Source organism: Aplidium turbinatum, chromosome 7 (assembly GCF_918807975.1).
Source record: "Aplidium turbinatum chromosome 7, kaAplTurb1.1, whole genome shotgun sequence".
Lineage (NCBI taxonomy): Eukaryota > Metazoa > Chordata > Ascidiacea > Aplousobranchia > Polyclinidae > Aplidium > Aplidium turbinatum.
Genome location: NC_137478.1, coordinates 30754977 through 30776298, shown reverse-complemented (window position 1 = coordinate 30776298; position 21322 = coordinate 30754977). Strand labels below are relative to the sequence as shown.

Here is a 21322-nt window from a genome sequence, read left to right as displayed (position 1 = left end):
CTCATGCGTCTTTCAGTGATTTATTTCATTTGACAAGAACACAGAAACTTTAACAAAACAGCGAAAACAGACTTACAGATTCGGAGCACTACGCTATTGCGTAAATATAATCTTTTTGGCATCAGCATAAACAATGAGACTTTATAGCAAACATAAACTTAATGCGATTTATTGAGTTCTAACAAAATGGCGAGAGGAACAGTTGCGAGATTGCCAGCTAGTTGACAGTTTCATTGTTGATTCAAGAATAAAACAAAAAATCGCTTTATAACAGCAACTATCGAGTTATTATTTCATAACCAGTTTTGTGCCTTGCAGTTACATCATAATGATAACAATATGGCGTCATAAAGTGTTCTGCGTAAAGTCGCCGCAAACGTCATAGCACAACGTTATCACAAGCTTTTAATTGCACGCATTTCCTAGCCATGACCCCCAACAAGATGTACCGTCACCCGGATATATATATGGAGTGATTACGTCACAATGATGTCAACAACAAGGTACGTACTGACGTCATACACAAGTAAACGAAATAAATACGGTAGTTGGCGTCCATGACGTCCACTATGATAGCGCTGTGTTGTATGCGTCATTTAGGTTAAAGTTTACGTTCTGACGCAGAGGTAGCAGGAACAACGAAGCCTTTGTGAAGCAGAACCATGGTTAAAAGAAAACTGGACGAAACGCGTTGATTCAACGATTTTAGACGCAAAACTGCGTCTCTATGCGACTTGTAGGTCGCACTCAACACAAGAAAATGCCGTTTGACAGGATGCTAGCACGTGTGACCCAACATATGAGTTGACATATCAGCTGCATTCATTCCCGTCTGTGACGGGTGAAGATGGTGAGGATGACTCATGCCCGCCGTCGTGTGGCTTGCAGCCGCCGCGGCTGCTGCCGCATGGTGGGGTATCATCATTGCGGCTGCTGCAGCAGCAGCGTGGTGGTGAGATCCAGACAAGATCATGGCTTGCGAAGGAGGATGGCGTAGTTGATGGTGGAGGCCAGGGTGAGATGGGGATATTGTAGACGTGGGGTTGAAGGGATTTCCCCCCATTGACATCTGTTGGGCCGCCATCATATCGGCCGCTCCAGGCATTCCTTGAAAACCTAATAAACAAAATAAATATTTAGCCTATTTCAACAATCACACGTATACGCAATAATAAGTATAAAAACTTTTAACCCTCAGAAATGCAAAGGCCGTTAATGTCTAGTTACTATTACTCATAGCTTATAATCCAGGTGTGGGCGCAAGAGACAAATCGCTTTCCCCATATAGCAGGCCATGCACAAAACTTTAAACTCCGATGCGCTTATATTTTGCGTACAAACTTCACATTTGCATTAAAAAGGTAGAACAGGCATGAAATTGAAAAGTTGCACAGTCGTCAATTTGCCTTCTAACAAGGGATTGGTTGTATCTGCACTCTGCAGTGAAACACGTAAAATGCTTCCAAAGCAAGCTACATCACGTAATGTTATTTAGCCTATGTGAGGCCAGAAATAATTTACTCACCGGAGGGCCATCCGGGGTGCCTCATCGACATATGAGGGGATTGACCGTCCATAAGAAAACCTCCCATTCCTTGACCATCGGGACTGTACGGCCCCATTGCATTGGTTACTGCAATGATGGACAAAACGTTAGTAAGACATCATGTGTAGATTGCTCACACGGTTGTGCTTTTAATTAATGAAACTCGCCGAAAACGAAGTCAGTATTTTGTAGTATTCTCATACAGAAAATTTGAAGTTTATATCATAGACATGGCCAATGAATACTTTTTACTTGTATGTTTCAATTGTTTATCATAAATACAGTATTGCTTTTTATTATCCGGATAGTATATTTGTGTAAACTACTGATCTTCAACTGGGGGTAAATTTTAACCCTGGGAGTAGTTTAGTACAGCAGGAAAGATGAACAATATCAGTAAAGGCGGAGGCCTAAATTTTGGTCCAAAAATAATCCTTTTATGCTTAAATCATTGACAAACGAAAGTAAACATATTGACAAACTCTAATGCACACCATCTTTGTGATACAACAAAGTAAAGTGTCAACCGTAGCCCGACCATACAAACAATCAGTTCATATTTAAATCTTCAACCAATGACGTGGATTGCAACTTGTGATGTTGAATGTGAACATTGAAAAATGAAAATGACGTAAGGGTACTTCGTATTGTCACGTGGTAACACCACATTTTAAGCACCCTGAGCAGTTTTCACAGAAAGAAGCAAAGTGGAATGTTACCTGCTCTGTTGGACTGGTCTATCATTGGCTGAACGATGCGTCGTCTCGCGTTGATAAACCTAAATAACAAATGGCATTATCAAGTATTTTCAATCAACAATGATGTCACAATAAGTGTGTCAATCTTGAAAAGTTGTGCTAAAATTAATTTTTAACCTCAAATCTTCCGCATTGTAAACAATTCCTCCCAATGCGTTGTTTGAAGCAACAAGAAATTAAATTTTTTGAAAGCGAAAACTTCTCACAATTGATTTTTAAAAATTGTGCATGTCGAAAAAATGCGTTGTGGAGCGGTCTTGTTCAGAAACGAAAATTGGTGTTTTGACGGAAGAAAAACGTCAACCACCGTATGCCTAACTCACTGCGAGTAAAAGGTGGTCGACCCTACAGCGAGGTGCTTGGGCAGATAATGACCCTCTTTATGTAACCCAACCGTATGTAAATATATTAAACCACTTCTCCGGGTTCCTTGTGATTCCTTAGATGGGCACATAAAGCGAATAGCTGGTTTGAAGTGACCACAAAGAAAACGACATCAGTCTCGCTTTATGCGTCGGCGATCGTTAAATGAAGCGTTCATGACGTAACAAAGCCATTGTTAAAAAAACATAATTTTAGGTTGAACAAATAACACCAAGCTTGAAATCTAAACTAAATATAAACCAAAATAAAACAATTACCACAACAGATAGAAAATAGCGCTTATTTTTAGAAGATCCCTCATTTTTAAAGTTGAGTAACTTTTCGTCTGCCTTCTGCTGAATCAACACTTAATTCATCAAAACTTGTCATCCAAGAAAGGCACAAATTAGACAAAGACCCGCAACTATCTCAAACTAAATGTTGCCTGCAGCTTGCTACAGTTTCGGATAGACCACGGAGAACACTTTATCAATATTAAGAGTTTTCTCCACGGCTAAATTGCTTCTTTCGACGTTTGCAGATGCTGAATTCAAAGTCAAATGAATCAATTCTAACAATTGCGTTGCTTTCTCCTTGTCTATGTATCCGGTAATGATGCAGTAACATTCACGTCTCAGCAGAAGTAAGCAACGAATTGACAACCCAGCCTCTCTCAGAACTGGAGTTAAAAACAAATTTTCAAGAGACCATCATCCCAAATTGCTTGTTAACTGGACGATCAAGGAAGTCAGATTTAGAAAATTCACAGCGCAGAGTCACCAAAAGCTTTTTGATTTATTATTCAAATATGTATTTACAGTCATATAGAACAACATTAATTTAGTGTCGTATTTTTAACAAAAATGTGAGTAAAAAGCTCAGTTTTCAAATTTCGGTCTTTGGTTGACTCGCCCTTGCTCGTTATAAATTTATTTATGGGTCAATTTGGGTTTGAAGAAAAACCAAGAGAGAGAGTTTGGGTTCCGGGTAAAACACATCTGGGTGGTAGGCTACAGTAGACCTACATTGCAACGCGAATACCAAACTACTTTATCAAATGTTTGATAAAAAGTGCTTTCAAATAGAAACTTTCAGGCACAAATCCTCCCGGCGTCGTTTCCATGTTTGTTTATTTTTCTGAGCCTTGTGGAATGCATTCAGACGTTTTGCTGATAAGATAGACAGACAAACTCCAGACCTAGAGACTTGATATGCCACATTTTCATACCGGCCATTATTCCATTACAATTAGCAACAACTACATTGTAGCATCACTTTGTGACGTTTTGTAAACGTAACAAAACTAAGCCAAGCATTCTTATCATTGTGTTTGTGTACATAGTCAATTTATGCAAGATACTTGAAAGACCAGTCGAACTAACGACAAGAAATGGAAAAAAGTTAAAAGAATTTGAAGGTTTTCCTCTTTTACTCTGTTTGGAAGCGACTGGTTCAATTAACTTGATGAGTTCCAAGTTTTTACCAAACGTTTACAATCTACTAGAACAGTGGTTCTCAACCGGGGGTCCGCGGACCCCAAGGGGTCCGTGAAGCGATTTCAGGGGGTCCGCGAAAGTTTCCTAGTTTTCAGCATTATTGATAAATTACGAAATTTAAAAATTGTTTGTGCTTTGTTTATGTATTAACCTACAGTGATTCTCAAACTGTAAGTCGCAACGCACTGGTGCATCGTTTGAAATTTCAAAGGACGTGGCACAAAGGTTTGGTTTTTTAACTAAAAATATAAGGCTATGTTCAACTTGATTCTTTTGATACATCAGGTTGTTGATCAATGATTAACTTAGAAATGCAAACGTTAGTGAGCAGTCTATCACCACTCACAGTTTTGCAATGACTGCAATTATAACGAACTAATATTGATTACAAATAAAAATTTCTTTGTAACGGTCGCAAGTATTCTATTAACTTTAGATAAAATTTGTAGAAAAACATCAAATGAGCATATAAATTACTGATGTTTGATCCTGTGTGCCAACATATAGCTCATAAGTCATAACATAATTTGGTCAATCTCATCAATTACGTTGCGAATAGAGCAAATTCTTCTAAGTGTGTTGCTTCGAAACTTATGTAGGCCTAACATTATGCAACATATGATTACATAAGGAGACGCGATATAGCAAAATTTCAAATAGAATTTTTTAGGGGTCCGCGACCGCTTCGAAGGCACCAAAAGGGGTCCACCAAGACAAAAAGGTTGAGAACCACTGTACTAGAACTAGACAAAAAGGTTTTAATGTGAAAATAGTCTGGGCAATGGAAACTTTGTGGTGAAATAATTGTTTCAAGTGGTTTTGAATCATACGCAACTTTTCAGTGATGAGGCTAAAAATAAATCTTCTGGTTTTGGAAAATGACGCATAGAGTATTTTTCCCAGAGAAGCGAAGCTGTGTAGTTCAGAAAACAACATGATTTGCCATACTCAGACTTCATAACTAATTGCTTGTAAAATAGAAGGTATAATGCTTTTTCGAAAGGATCTGAATCAATTTCAAAGACAATGTCAACCCCTTTTCCATGTGGGTACGCGATCTTAGTCCAAGAGAAGCAAAGAAAACGCAACAATTAACATACGTCAATTAAAAAGCCCACGTCCGCGATGAGTGAGCGATAAACTGGCTTCTGGTTTATGTGAGCTTAGCAAGAAGTTAATTTCTTTCGGAACATTTGCACTGGGTTGGTGAGCTTGTGTGCACACGTGAAGAAGCTTACTGGAGTGCAAAGCGTTGTTTGCAATGGATAAACCTTGACAAAATGGCAAAAAAAAACAGTTTAGCCTACTCCCAAAAAACTGGATTAAGAAAGGGGGAGTTCTCAGCGCTTCGTTTCGTAACAATGCTGTGGTCACGCCTCAATGGAAACAAAAAATTCGCCATGTTTGCAAATCGTGACTAGGTTCGTCGAAAAACTCCATGCTTTTTATGAAAAATCACGATCTGAAACGTTATAAACACACAATGCAATGTAGTTTTTACGGAAGACGTAGTAACATCAGACGACTGCTTGACATACCAAATAATATCCGTGATATTTCAAAGGTTTCAGTGTTCACTAATGGAATCTGAAATACATCCCTCGATAAACTTTTGATAAATTCGGCTATGATGTAAAAACTAACCAAGTGAACGTCTGCAGACGTTAAATCAATGTAAAAATGACGGACTTTGCTGTCTGGGTATGAACAATTGGGCTGAGAACTAATCTGAGTTCTGTCGTACTTGCAAAAAATGGTGAAGGTTTGGGTTGCTCAAATGTGTACATTTTGTTTTAACAGCTGAACTCATACTCGGTATGTGAGCGCGTTTGCTGTTGTAGCGGTTGAAAGAACGGGTCATAGCAGTGCGAATCCAAGTGTAGGTCAAAGTGGTGAAAGAATACAAGATGGGGTAAGCATAACCTTTGACATAAAAGCACCTGATCTTTGCTTTCAGCCAGGCCCAAGTGTAAATTGAGATGTCTTTGTTTTACCGCGAAGAGTCACCAAAAGGTGAACCTCGTCGACTTAACCTTTTAAGCGACGACTTCGAACTGGAAGACGGGGTCTAGAACCACATCCAGTGCGCGTGCGTGTTGACAGACGTGCGTGTTAATGCTTTCAGTAACAAACAAAATCATCTTCACCCGAAGATTGTGTTTGTTTAAATCTTTGTTGTTCAAACAAGGCGGTTCAGTTCCAAAATACTTTCTTTTTTGTGTTGTGTTTGGACGTACGGCAGACAGTCGCTAGATTACGCTGTAGAGTTATGTAAGATATGTAAAGCGTAGGGTGTTTTCTATAGAAAACTCTTTATCTGACCTAAAGCGATTAACTCAAAAACGATAATGGGTTTTACAGGAACCAAAGAAAACAAGAGTATATAATGAGTTAAGTATAAGGGACTGCCCTGGTGGTCCCACAACAGCCAATGAGCCGTCATAATGCCCAGTAATGGGCAAGTGACACGCGCAAAATCAACCACTTTAGATAGCTGTGATTAAGATCGGTTTAAGGTTTCGAAAGCTAATTATAACACCTGCCTTGCGATTGCATGCATGGAGCCATTATTGGTTTGATATAATATCGAATTTCAAACCAACCTGAGGTTGTTTACCAATGTGTTTGTGTTTGTACAACGAAACCATTGTTTATTTTCGGGCGGCGCAGTGTGCCCACAGCCACAATGGCTCAGCTCCTCCCAAACAAACCAATGGTTAAGATTCACCAACACAACAATAGGCCGCCTTGCCGTCGTTATTTGACTGGGCGCATAAGTGACATTCTGTGGTCGCGGATTCTTCCACTCTTAAAGCGAATGCTCTGCACCGATCCAGTGACGTCTCACGCTTAACATGATTTCTATGTGAAGGACGTTGACAAATCTTTGTCGCGTTTACACTTGTGACGTCACAATGGGATAAGAGCGACAGCGTCCCTGGGTTGACCTCACTTTGTGAAAAGGATCTTGTCAAATTGTTTGTTTAAACTGGCCAGTATCAATGCAAGCAGTGAAGTTGTAGGTCGGGCGATCGATCCATCACGGAGTAACGCCAGTAGTGGTGTGAGAAACACAAAACTCTCACCAAAAAGGACCGTGCCAAGAAAATATCACTGTTTCCATATCTGATCAATTTCACCGGTCTTACACACAATCAACATTATTACACGACAAACAGAAGTTGGGAAAGTAAAACGCATCAGTCAGATTTCAAACCTGAACAAAAGATTTTCTCAAAACCTCAACTGATATCAATCCGTTTGCTGAGTCGACAAGTTTGAGAGAAAACTCGGAGGAAATTCACAATTTAAGCCTTTCAACAAACTATCTATGTTATTCATGTCAAGCTGGCAAAGTTCAACACAAATTTCCAATGGAAATTTCATAACTTCATAAGTAACAGGAAATTATTTTAAACTAATACAAAAACTACCTTTTGCTTTATGAATATTACTCGACTGCTGTTCACTTAAGGGAATGAACGGGAAAGTTGGCAAAACCTTTGATAGGTTTGAAGCCTGCCAGAGCAGGTGTTAGTGTAGTAAGGCACATGTTCTTAGCTAGCACTGCCTGTTTGCAGACGTTCAATTGACGTGAAGAAACGTTCAAATAACAACAGAGACAGACGACAGACGTTTCAAATAACAATTAACGTTCAATGAATATATTTCGGATTTCTATCCCACACGAAAAGGTTCAAGTACAAATAGAGTATATAATAGAGTACAAATAATATAATAGATTCTATTTGAATAAGTATGCGCCTGATTGTACCTTGCAGTACATGAAACCAATGGTAGCGCAAACTTTTTATAGTTGAAAAAATAATAGTTAATAGAGTACAAATATATGTTATAGCGTAGATTGCACATCAAGATGTATTGGAGCGACGTATGGATTGGAAACAGGGAATTAAGATCAAATCTGCATCATGGTGTTGTAACTGTTGAGAAGGAGTGGCGACAGTTAGTTTAATTGTTTTCTTTCCACAAAGGTAAGGATTCAATTGACTGACAAAAACAGCGATTGAGAACTATGTGTCATAAATTAATGGTGCGATACTAATGAGCCCAGCCTCATGGGTGAAACACGTGTCTATCGCTGTCAATTTTTGCTACACTCGACCGCTAAGAAACGCATGGTGTTGTAACTGTTGTGGAAACATTGAGGCTTCTGTTGATTGGGAGGGCAAAGATTGGATGCCAGACTCGAGCCGTTTGTCATAAAATTATGATGTTTTACATTGTTTCAACATTAATTGTAATAATAAAAAAGTGTACTCTGCAGGCTATGCATCTCATCATGTGTACAGTAATGGAAGAATGTCGATCAAGATTTCTGAAATTCGTGACGTTAAAACTGCTAATCCTCCGCGCAGACCTTGTTTAACGTGATCAAGTTGACCACCACTTTGAGGATAAACAGAATCTATAAACAGACTTGTGACCGGACCGCCCAGGTGGCATGAAGTGCCTTGAAGCTAAGCCGATGACTGGCGCCAACCTGCAGTGATTATATTAAAAGAATACTACTCGAAATTGTAATTATACTTCCAGGAAAAATAAATATAGACCCAATGCCAGATTGATGCTCAGTTGTCAGTCTTAAAGGAGTTTTCTTTTTTTTAAACGCTTTTTTCTCACACTCAGTTATGTTTTTGAGCCTTTAAAACTGTTTGTGTCAAAAAACTGTCAAAAAAAATTACTAACTTGGAGTTAGACTCGTCAAAGGATTCGAAAAAGTTTTCATTTGAAAATTTGGGTCAATAAATGATGATACCTCAACCCAGGGCCGGATTTAGCTGATGGGGGGCCCGGGGCACTTTTAGATCGGGGGGCCCCCCTGTAAAAAAAATTTTCGCGCCTACGGCGCGAAAAACCACCTCCACGTCTACAATAGCATTACTCCAGCACTACACAGCAATTTGCAGAGACTTTAAAGGCTGAAAGGAAAAAAATAACACAAAATCACATTTTTTCCACGTAGGGGGGCCCTTCAAAAGTCGGGGGGCCCGGGGCACATGCCCCCTCTGCCCCCCCCTTAAATCCGGGCCTGCCTCAACCCCACTGAGAAGAAAAAGGAATTAGAAACTTCCCCATTTTAATGGGTTGTATCAAGTTCATCGTGATGTGTAGGGGAAGGTGGGGTTAGTTGAGTCAGTGGGTTAGTTGAGTCACCATTGTTTTCTGACTAACCAAGCATGACTTCGTGAAGATTAATTGCTAGAAACAATAAGCATTATGGGTAACTGCGTCCATCTTGCTTTAGCAGCCGTGCAAGTTATACGGGATATACAGTCAGCAAAATGCCATTTTTTGGACTAAAAAGTAAATATTTTCAGCTCAAAGTTGATTGGGATGCTGAAGCTATACTAGGCGTAAGCAAAGATAGCGTCAAAGTTTCATATAGTTTATAGCTATCTTAAGCACAGTACATTTGTGTAAGACCGATAAAGCTTTACGTATAGATAACATGTTCAATAATTGTTACAAGGAAGGATTGGGGTTGGTTGAGTCAATAGCTGCAGGGCTAGTTGAGGCAGTGACTCAATTAACCCTACCTCAAGTTACAGGCTGCTGAAATCTTACTTCTGAATTTGAATTGCTAAACGCGCATTATTAAATCAGTTACTTGGACAAAATGAGCTATTATTTGATTAAAATTATCCATTAGGCCTACTTTTCTATTTAGTTTTACACCCTCACACATCTCATTAATTACAGCCTTTGGACAGGGCTGTGTATGGCCCGTTTGAGGCCTACTACAATAGAGCATTGAGTTCCTGGCAAATAAATAATCCTGGAAAGGTTTGTAGTAGATGTGGTTGGCATTACAAACCCAGCCTATGAAAATGCTTTTTCCAACAAAAATATTGCTGCCGGTTTTGAGACAACAGGGATATATCCTGTCTACAGAGACATTTTCACTGACATAGATTTTGCTCCATCAGAAATGACCAACCGACCTTTAGAGTTACGTGTTGGGATTCAAGCTGAAAACTGTGCTTCAGAAATCAATGAGCACACGGATCAATTGTCCGCAACCTTCGAAACACCCAACATTAGTGCTGCACATCAAGCTTGTTCCAGCGTAACTCCTGCTCGGAATTCAGCTAGTTCAGAGACCACTTATATGTCTCCGATGGAAATACTTCCAATTTTGCCAAATTTGGTTCGCGAAGCAATACAATGTGGCCCGCGGGAAAAGCATTAAAATTATTAAATTTCACGTCACTAATTTCGATAAAATGTGTGAAATTTGGGTCTAGGCGGTATGAAGACTTTTTTTAGAGAAATGGCATGAAGTAGGGCAAAATTGAAGGAAATTAGGGCCGGTTGCGGTGAAGACCTATTTTTATTTTCTTAGAGAAACGACATAAAGTCGGGTAAAATAACCAAAGAAAATTTGGGTCTGGTTGCAGTGATGACTCTTTTTTCAGTGAAAGACTGTGGAAACGGGCAAATTTGGGGCCATGTGGCCCGCCTGGTATTGTTAATAATTTTTGTGGCCCACAGTACAAAATAGGTTATTTCCCACTCCTCAATACAATAAACGTTCATTGATGGTATAGATCAGAGGTGCCAGATGGGGGCGGTGCCCAATAGACCCAAAAAGTTATGCATCTCATGAATGCCATTGCGCCTCAACTAACCCCACCCACTGACTCAACTAACCCTGCCTGCGGGGTTGGTTGAGTCAAACGGTGCTGTATGTTTGAGGTAATAAAAACGGCAATTAAACATGAGATAGCATTTTGATAAATGGGTAGTAGCAAGCATACTTCATTACCTTTGGTTCACTTAGAGTTTCATAGGTGTATCTACAATAGGTAAAAAAATATACGGAAAAATCTGAAACATGACTCAACTAACCCCACCTTCCCCTAAAGCTCAAACACTTTTGTTGTGACTCTGGCGTGGTTTCGAAGACACCCAAAAGTTGCAGTTTCGTCACTCAACCCATATGTGAAGTATTTGGTCAAAACATATCAATTCTCTACATCACCCGGTTATTATGCATCGAACAACGACACTCTAAACTTCACGTCAACCGCTTATCATTTTGAAATCACGTCCGAAGTACTATCAAGTCACAATTTTCAAATTTTGATGAAAGAATATTCTGCATCAAGTAAGTTGGAATTCAAAGGTTCAGCAAGTTTTCATGCAGTTTTTAGATTATCTTTTTGGTTATTCGTTTTGTGTTGGTTTGTCATATTATTATCGGTTTGTCGTTTCGTGAAGAAAACATGAGTTCATAAAAACCAGTGTGAAGCTCAAACTATCTGTGGTGGGAGCAAGCATAGCTTTTAGGAAGCCCCTGGAATGATTATTATCAATAAGAGAATTTATCTACTACTGCTATAGCCCAAAACAAATGGAGGATTCGAACGCGCAAACCACGGACTTCCGTCGTTTATCGGAACCACTGCACCACCGAAATTCTTTTTAATCTCAAATTTATGATAATAATTTGTATTATTTATGAACTTTACACATTAGTTTCTGTGCCAAAGGCAGTAAGGCGAAGTAAATCAACCAAAGTTAAAATAGCAAGTGATATATTTTGCATATATGTAATGTATGGGCTATTAGAACATATTGCATAATGCATATGTTTGTAACAGAATACACAACTTACCAGTTATTCACTTGTAATATTGTCAGCCCGGTCTGTTGAGCTAAGGATTTCTTTTGTTCCTCTGAAGGATATGGATGCTGCATATAAAAAACGATGCTATTAACTTGCAAATTCACATTTGCGTGTTGCCAAATACTAAAAGTGAGTGGACAAGTGAGTTTGTCATTCAAAGACGTTTTCACTATTGAATGACGTCACAGTTATCAAGGCCTTGTGAATAAAAGATACGATCTTCGTAGCTGAATAAATGTCTGAAACAGTGTGAATAATGCAAGTCACACAACTTTCAATCGCTGAGTCTCAATCACTTGAAACAATTTGTAAACTTGAAACATAAAATCTTAGTTTGCTGCAAAACAGCTTTCAAAACTATTTTGTCACCATGTCACTACTTTGAGTACAAACGATAGTCTACGTTCACTGCTTTGATTTCCTTTGTAGCTAGAATTTAAAAACTTTCAAGAAGTCTATAAATTATAACTTGGTAGATAATCATTCGCGTTTAAGGTCGGTGTGTCTATCTGTGTACACCATCTACGGTGACACCTGCTGTTTGTTTAGTAACAATGTGATCGCGCTCAACATTGCCACACAAGAGGTCTACAACATCGAGCCTGGAGGCAAAGTCAAGCTGCCTCTGCTAAAACAATAAAATCAACACCAAGTATTGAGTCGGTCTTAAATGTTTTTAATTTAAAGACAAAATTTAACTCTGTGCCCACCAGAGAGGGAAAAAACGAACAAGATTGAACTGAGTTTCGGTCATTAGCGAACGAAACGGATAATCAGAATGAAATTAATTCTATGATCATATAAAACCAATTTTCCTAAATAATAAAATGTTCATCGCTTTCTCTTTTTGCATGTTAATTATGCAAAAATGCTCAACGTCAAACTTGCATATGGAAGTGGCCCTCAGGAATTGAAATCCAATCCTCGTATGACATCACAATGAAAACAGTTACCTCAACAAAAACTTCATAAAGACGAACTAATGGAAATGTCAAAAATATGATTACACACGTCATTCACGCGTAATAATGATGTCACATCAGATTTAATGCATGAGAAAGTCAAATTTTTGTTGCACGGAAACAAGAGCAGTGGGCCTACAATAATGCTATTGAGCGCCTGCGTTTGAATCGATTATGTATCAAAACCGCAAGAACAGAGGTTTTGTCCAATCAAATAAGGCCACGCTTTGACCAATTAAGAGCTAACCAAGATCTTACGTACAACTTAGATTTTTCAAACATTGAATCAGATTATTCAACTTTGAATCGCACAAATCTCTTCAAGTTCAATCCAGTGTTCCTCTATTGAATTAGTAACGTGTTTTCTTATTAGAATTTTCAACTGCAGAAAGACAACAAGCTAACTTTCTACCATGCGTCGATTCAAGATCAAGATCATAAAACGTCAAGAAGATGATTTTGGACGTTTTTAAATCGAACAACGTTGTCACAAACCCAGCTCCTCAAATGCTGTAAGTTGAAATGTTAGAACAGACGCATGTGGAAAAATGTATTAAAAGCGGATCAGTGTTATATGATTCCTCGTCGTACTAATGTCGGCAACCGCAAAAAAATTAACTTTTGTCTTTATTCCAATACAACAAGAAAGAAACGTTTTCGGCTTCAATCGGCACTTAGCTACTACTTAGGGGTATTTTATAAAAATTTTATAAAATTTGCTCTTTTGGGTTTAAATTAAAACAAAGTTATATTTGATTGTTTTTGTTGTTGTTTCTGTTGCTTATTATCACAATGTTTTAGGATGCCACAACAAAGTCAACTATCTACAAACTTTTTGAACGAGGAAGCAGCAGATTTTTGTGATAATTTTTAATTTCTTTTCAACTCATGCAAAATTCTAAAGCAGCTTTCAGTTGTGCACAAACCCTTGGTAAAGATCAATGTCCTGACACGTCAGTCTACACTCAGCAACCTTGTTCGAATCTTTCAGCTATTGCACAATAACAGCTGTTGGTGCTTTGAAGTCGGATGACAGCGGTTCGACTCCAGGTAGAGGGTAGAAATCTTTTTTGTGAAATACAAAATGTGGCGATACACAAAATGAAAATTTAATGTTTGTTTTGAAAAATAATGTCAAAAGACGTTGCGTTAGATGAATATTCTTGGCAGAACCTCATCTGCTATCAAAAGTAGATCTGTCAGTTTTAGTTGAGGATTTTGAGGGAGTTTTATTTGGCGCTCTAAACAAAGGCATTATAGTAACAGGATTTTCATGGTGAAGCATTCAAATCGATTTAAGTGGTCGGCATTTGCCTAGAAGCAAATACTTTGAAGATAATTTTATGAAAATAATCGTCACCAACACACATGGGCAAGAACACATTGTTTGAAATTAAACGAGCAACTCTACTTAAGCCCCTTGTCGTTGAATATGTGAAGCTCTATCGTTGGATACACGTTATAAAACATTGCATTGCTTTCTAATGCAAATTTAATCGATAGATTCTACATTGACAAGGTTTTAAGGTGAAACTATGGTTTGCTTCTGATGATGTTAAACGAAAAAGATATCTCCAAGTAAAATAACAAACTGCTAATCGTGAATACATACGCTGTTATAAAATTTAATCCCATAATTTCAAATGAAAATAAGTCTGCTTGCAAGGTTATCTTGTTTCAAATTTACATATATATTTCGAAATTTTTTAAATTATGTTGCTTCCAGGCAAATTTTTTTATTCGGTTTATTTTTATTTTATTCTGAAATAAAAGCTATTTTGTTTTGTTGTGAATTTAAAACAAAACGGTCAGCTTATTATTCAGGCTTGCCCGTGTTCACAGTCAGTATATCAAGGAAATATTTTTATTCATTTTGACAAATAGATTTTTTCGAATTGGTGACTTTATTAAAAATTTTCTTTCGAAAAAAATAATTTGTTATAGGCAACCCTAGTGAATATACTGCTAGCTTTGGTTGTTTGGTACAAGCAATGGCTCACAAGATACTGGCTCAGGCTCACATGGGCCAAACAATTTTTATTTAATCTGCATACTGCGTGAATGAAAGACACAAACTAAGTACAGGAGGTATGGAAGAGAATATTGTTGGCTCTCCTCCTCTTTAAATGTAAGTAGGAAAAGCTGTTTCCGGCAGTGCATATCGGTTTGCGATTCCCACAGCTGAAAGCCTGACATGTCCAACTTAACCCAACATCATAAACAATGATTTTCGAAGACAAAACCATTATTTCAAAACAATCCTTATGCAATCACTCACCTTTGCTCACAATGATGCAATAATAAAAGCATAGTGAAGAACTCACCGTTAAGTTCTGGAATAACCAGGCCCTCATTATGTTGGTGGCTTGTTTGGGAAAGATGCCTCGTTTCTTTTGTTGGGGCTTCTTTCCAGGGTCGGAATCGTCTTCGCCTCCCCCATCACCGGAATACGTAGATCCCTCTAGTGTGCTACCTGCCGATAGAAAACTATTGAAATATATTGAAAAATGTAAATTTACATCACCTTGTAAATGATGTGCGCATTTCATTAGTTTGTTCAATGGCCAAGTGGCCAAAAACGCACATTTTTTATTGAAATTTTGGACTGCTCAAAAAAGCTTGTTCCTGTAATTCCAACTGGAAAAAAACTCAAATTTGTGTGAGTTAGGACAGATCATTCCCAGACGTTGAAACAATAAAAAAGTTGCTGTTGCTATTCCACTTGGTTGTTGGTCAGTTGTCCACAACTGTGCTGGCCATGGACTAACCCATCATGAAATTCAAATCAAGCATTTCGATTCTCAGGGAAAAAATTAAGCCACAATGTAATAGCTGTTGATGTGCAATTAATATTAAGAAAAGCAAAGCAAGTTCAAAATGCGTTTAGCAACATCTGTAACTCGTTATAATTGTCGGTTTGTTAAACTAAAGTCACTGACACTCAAAAGCATTTTTTTGTGATTTATGAGAAATCTAAAAATAATTCATTACTTGTTTGGCTTGGACATTTCAAACTTTCACATCTATCGATTGTTTGCTTGCAAGTGTGCTTGTTTATAGTGCAATAAATTGTGTTTAAAGATAATATTCAGTATAACCGATTCAACAAACTTTAAACAGAGCAAGCAGACAGTGTATGTGTTTAGGCATGCCAACTGTCGCCATTGCAATTGATCGTTCTTGATCCAAGCAAGGCTATCAGATCAAAAATAAAAACCTTTATACTGAATTTGGAGTTGTGTGAACTGAGCCTAGCACTAACCAACATTAGCCTTGCATCATGTAGACCAATCGATAAGCAAAGTTATAATATCATTCCAACCTTGTTCCATGCTGTAGTACCCCTAAGTACAAAATCAATGAAAGTCAGCTGCTTTAATCTTTGCCGACATTATGTTGAAATGAAACACCCAGGTGGTTTGTTCTCAGCTTCTAAGTCACTTTCAGACTGCCAAGGCAAAACCTCTCGCAAGATTTATTGTTAAATGAAGACTTTCCAAATCAATTTTGAGATCTTATACCTAAGTTTTCAATCAGAAAGAAAATCTGCAATGCGGTAACCACAACGTCGTCGATGCTTGGACAAGTTTTTTCTCAAGTGTTATAAACCACCAGGTCGCCTGCTTTGTTCTGTGATGTCATAATTACTTTATCATGACTCACGACTTCAGATCGTTTACAAAATTCACAATGAAATAAAAAGTAGGCAAGGTCTGATAGCAAACGTGAGTAAGAAATTTGTTTTTTAAAGTTAAGTTCACAAAGGAAACGATTAGACTGCTTAGGAAAAGGGAATAAGCTATTCAACTTGAAAAAATAAACCTTAGCCAGGCTTGGGAAGTAAGAGAAACATGTATTACAACTTAAAACTTCCTATTACACGCCGACGTTTCATATTCTGTTCCTCTGCTGATATTTACATGAGGAAAAATGAGGAAATTCGTTGTAACACCGAATGATTTCTCGGAAAAGTTATGACAAAACAAAATGGCGACCGCGTGAAACATATTGTGCTTTGCATAACAAAAACCATCATATCGTGTTTCCGCAGAAGACCAACACAACGACAAATCGCAGGTTTTCGATCTGTCACACAAAGCATGAGGTTTGATGTGGCGATACAAGGGAAAATCTGATGCGAGCACTGCGAGAGCTTGAAGCCATTCGCAACGCTAAAAGTGGGAAAATCAGAATTGCTTAACCAGTAAATCAGTTCATTTTTACATTTATTCAACGTCTACAAACGTTGTTTTTCAATGAAGCCATTTATAACATGAACACTTTGAACAGTATGGTAGCTCTGGCGTCGTATCTTGGCTTTTGTCTGGTGGTTGATTTCAATTTAGCAAACGCCAAGAAGGCTTTCGCTCAGCAGTGGGCTGCCACAGGCTGAAAATGATGATGATGTCCAGACTTCAACATGTCATTGAAGGTCCTACGAAGATGTGGAGCGCCTCAGCGCCCACAAAGGGTGTCGAACCTTGGTCGTTCAGAATCTTTCGTTACTCACCATGATACATCGAGACGACGATGGTGGCGATAAAAACGTTTAAAAACGTGGAAGAGTTTTTGATACCGTTAAAATTTGTAAATTTTAAACCCTCAAAACGAAGTCTGCTACGTTTTTATCGCATCTGTTGCCTGCCAATTGCAATCACGTGATACAAAACGTAGTGATCTATGACCAGTCACGTGACGACAATGTGCATCGAAGCACAAACACTTGGAGAAAGAAATTCGCAAAAAAACGCAGACAATTCATAAAATATTAATATCACTCCCAATCTCAAGTCAGCAACGATGAGTTCTATTACATTACTCTTAAAGTTAGAGCTAGGTTAAAGTCAAAGAAACATCACACTTTTAATAGATGTCATTCGCGCCGGTGGCCGGCTCACCTTTCTGAAAAATTGGCAATTTTCTTTTCTAATAAAAAATTCCCTCTGTGACGTTTACAATGCTCATCTTGTATGACAGAACAAAACGAGGCGACATTCCACTATATATTCCAGTTTAATTAGCTTATAAACCTAGCAGAAGACATTGCGACGGACAGGTGATACTTTCTGTTTGAATATAAAATTTTGCAGCTCTCTTCAAATTACTAACAACACCATACGAGAAAACATGTGAGATCGTGTAACTTGAATACATTTATAACAAGACAGTTTCGATGTCTCAACAATATTCCAGCCCACAAATCAGTATTTTTACAGTAATTCAACGTGGACAGACGATAAATCAATGAAACCCACTAATTTATCTGCATGGAATTGGGAAATATCGCGAATTTTTGAAAGAAGTTTGAAAATCTGCCTCTTTTCACTCAAACCTACTCTCAATCCCCAATTTTTGGCCTCATTTCATAGAGCTTGATAGGTTGACCATTTAGCTGATGTGGTATGCAGTGTGACAATAAGGAAGTCCACCGTGTTTGGTTGCTTCAACTCAGCTGCAATGTTTTCAACTTTCAAATAATCCAAAATGATAAACTTTGACGTATCAACAACCTTTTCTAACGTTAAACAGACGCAAAAAGCAACATGATTGGTCATTGAAACGGGCTCGAAACTATTTCCATGATACCATTGCATATCAATAATTCATATCATATTGATTGCTCCAAGAAAGTCAAACGAATAAAAAACAGACCGGGTATGATAATGCATGATGACCCTTGACCTTTCTCCGTAGTAGTCTTATTTTCATAACATTTCGTGCCGCTCAACAAACGGCTCAAACAGCGGTTTGGTAAGAGTATGTGTGAAAAAATAAATTTAATCTAAAAAAGGCAAAATATTAAAGCAACACATACCGCCATGTAGCCACGAAAGGCTCGAAGCACATTGTCGAGTACAATTGAAATTGAAACAACGGATTTTCCGCAAATAAAAGCAACAAAATCAATCTAAATTTTCAAAATTTTTGAAGCTAAATTTACTAACAACTTGCAGGAGGCCACACGCTTTGCAGTTACTATACGTTCTATTTTTGTAGTTCAATCCACCCCTCGGAAATGTGATAGAGAGCAGAGAGATAAAATATACTGACATCCCAGCACTTAGAAATGGACTTTCAACATCACCCAACTAATAATAAATACCTTTTAAGTTCCTTTGAACACTAGGTGTCACTGAACTAAAGATTGACTTTAACCGGAAAACGATCTTGAACAGAAGTTTATTTACCGGAACGTACTAATTTTGTACCCAGAACGCACTAATTGCACCCGGAATCTAATTTCGTATTTAAAAGTCGGGTTGTTGGACGCGGTAGGTGTAGTAAGCAGAAACTGTAACTTGCACACTGGTAGCTGCACATTTATGAGTGAAGAATGACATTGTCCGCTTGCGGGTCTATCGGGTTTCGTTACAACGACTTCTCTTACAACTAAATTATTTCATTACTCTCCCTACTGCTTATTGCTGTAAATAGATTTTAAGAAATCGATAAAAAAGTCAAAAAAATCTTTCAATTTCGAAACTCATTAGCGGCCAATGTAATATCGCAAGCTAATGCGCCCTTTACATTGTGTGACGAATCGGGTGTCTATTTCACTTCAGAGAGCGACCATATGGTCGTCCTAGTGCGCCTGGACATCATGATGATGATAATCACGTTGTTTGGAGTTGCGCGCGCATTTTATAGCAAAGAAAAGAAGTAAAATTTTGGAAATCATTGCAAGAAATTATTTATGAAATAAAATACGGTAGACACAAAAATTATTTGAACTTTTTTGTTATTATTTTACTTCCTTTGCGAACAATGTACAATCTGCACTTTCAGGGTCTTGAGAGTATCTATATTATTGTGACGTCACAGACCATTCTTAACAACTAAACACAGACAAACAAACACAAGAGCAGAGGAAAATCAATAAAATAGACTAAGTAATGCAGATTACTATTCAACTCAATAACTCGTTATTACTACTTATTGCTTAATTACCGTTATCATTACAGTATCATCATCGTTTTTGTTATTATGGTTATTATTATTACATCACATTATTCCGATTGTCGTATCACATTTACCTGTCGGGCTGGAACTTTCCGTGCTGTGATGGTGGGGGTGGTGGTGGTGGGAGGGGATGGAAGTCTGATGACTTGGCTGGGGTGGGTTGTGGGCTTGGTTGGGCCCCAAAGTACCCAAACTCCCCCGCATGATGTCAGGAATAGGAGGATGGTTTGATGACGTAAGGTCGGTACCAAAGAAAGACTGAAAAAAAAAAGTTTCCAAAATATCGTTTTTGTTGATAAATACTAAAATAACTACATATAATGGCGTCTTCTAACAACGATACACCAGCTACATGACCGAGTGGTAATTAGGTTTGGACATTGGGCAACCCTATATCGACTGGTAGTGCCAAAGTTGGGTGCATTTTACACGTGTCTTGTGATTGTTGCGTTTATATAATCGCGTTGGCCTCAGCGAAAAAGTGTTGATAGCATATTGCCACCGTGTCCCATTTTAAACTGATTGTCCTACTTTGGTATCGAGCACGTTACAACGTCCGCGTTTTGTCGCTTCTACATTTTTCTAGACCTCTGTCATGTTTGGCATATATCGTTTTTCGTTGTGATAGTCAAAAACAAACACAAACGGAAACTGAAAACGCGTAGATCATCACTTAACCTAAGACTTAGACAATGTGCGCAAAGCCAGCAAAATCTTGTGCTTTTTTACGTTGATTAAAAGGTGATGCGAACTTGTGCATGTCTTGATATATGTGCTGCACAGCACTGAAAAAAACAGAATACACTATTGCAGCACACACCGCAGTGTTTGCACAGATAGCTTTTCACTGCATAATTTATCGTGGCATTTCAAATATGCAATTTTCTGAGAATGCTTTCTGTAATCATAAACCACTGATTGATGATGAAACGAAGTGATAATGTATCATTATCAGTTATTATGACGTCAAAGTACGTTCTGTTAAGAAATAAAGTGGTAGCGCAAGCCACAATGCTTCATTCTGCACTGCAGCTCAACAAAAGCAACCAGTTTAGAAAAGTAAAACATCAGAACATTAAAACAAAAAAAAACAGCTAAACATATAACAATATAGAGGCGATAAGCAAATGCAGAATAAACGGACTTTGGTAACCGAGAAGGTTATTTCTCTGGATTAATTTATAAACTGATATTTCTGATTCCCTTTCAAAGATGGGAACAAGAAATCTATTAAAATGATGAATTAATCTGATTTTTGTCACATAGTTTTCTTGAGAAACAACGATTGCAGATTCTTTTCAATGTAATAGTCATTTTCAACAAACACAATTACTTCAGGTTCATTGAGAGCATTATGACGCTTGACGTAAGTCATAATGACGTCATAATCGCTTGCTGATAACGATTATACAGTGGGTTTATGGATTCACGAATGACATTTTCACACATTTCACATACAGTTCTGAAGAGAGCGTTTGTGTCATCCAATGCAGCTGCTGTACTGTGTCGATTCAAATAATAAATAATTAGGCGCGAAGATTATTTGAATCCCACATTGCGATATATTCGTTCTAAACATGTCA

The 21322-nt window shown here is 38.0% G+C and overlaps 1 protein-coding gene across 3 annotated transcripts in view; it reads right to left on the bottom strand.

Annotated features, from left to right (window-relative positions):
* Positions 1 to 4: 4 nt before the first annotated feature.
* LOC145774016 (homeobox protein Meis1-like) overlaps positions 5 to 21322 on the bottom strand; it is a 39999-nt gene continuing 18681 nt past the window's right edge. For all 3 annotated transcript variants that reach the window (XM_082585146.1, XM_082585147.1, XM_082585148.1), the window contains exons 7-12: positions 19814 to 19997; positions 15104 to 15252; positions 11806 to 11882; positions 2266 to 2324; positions 1526 to 1633; positions 5 to 1116 (exon numbers count right to left, since the gene is read on the bottom strand). In XM_082585146.1, coding sequence (XP_082441272.1) covers positions 779 to 1116; positions 1526 to 1633; positions 2266 to 2324; positions 11806 to 11882; positions 15104 to 15252; positions 19814 to 19997 — 915 coding nt within the window. In that variant the 3' untranslated portion in view covers positions 5 to 778. The remainder of the gene's footprint in view (positions 1117 to 1525; positions 1634 to 2265; positions 2325 to 11805; positions 11883 to 15103; positions 15253 to 19813; positions 19998 to 21322) is intronic.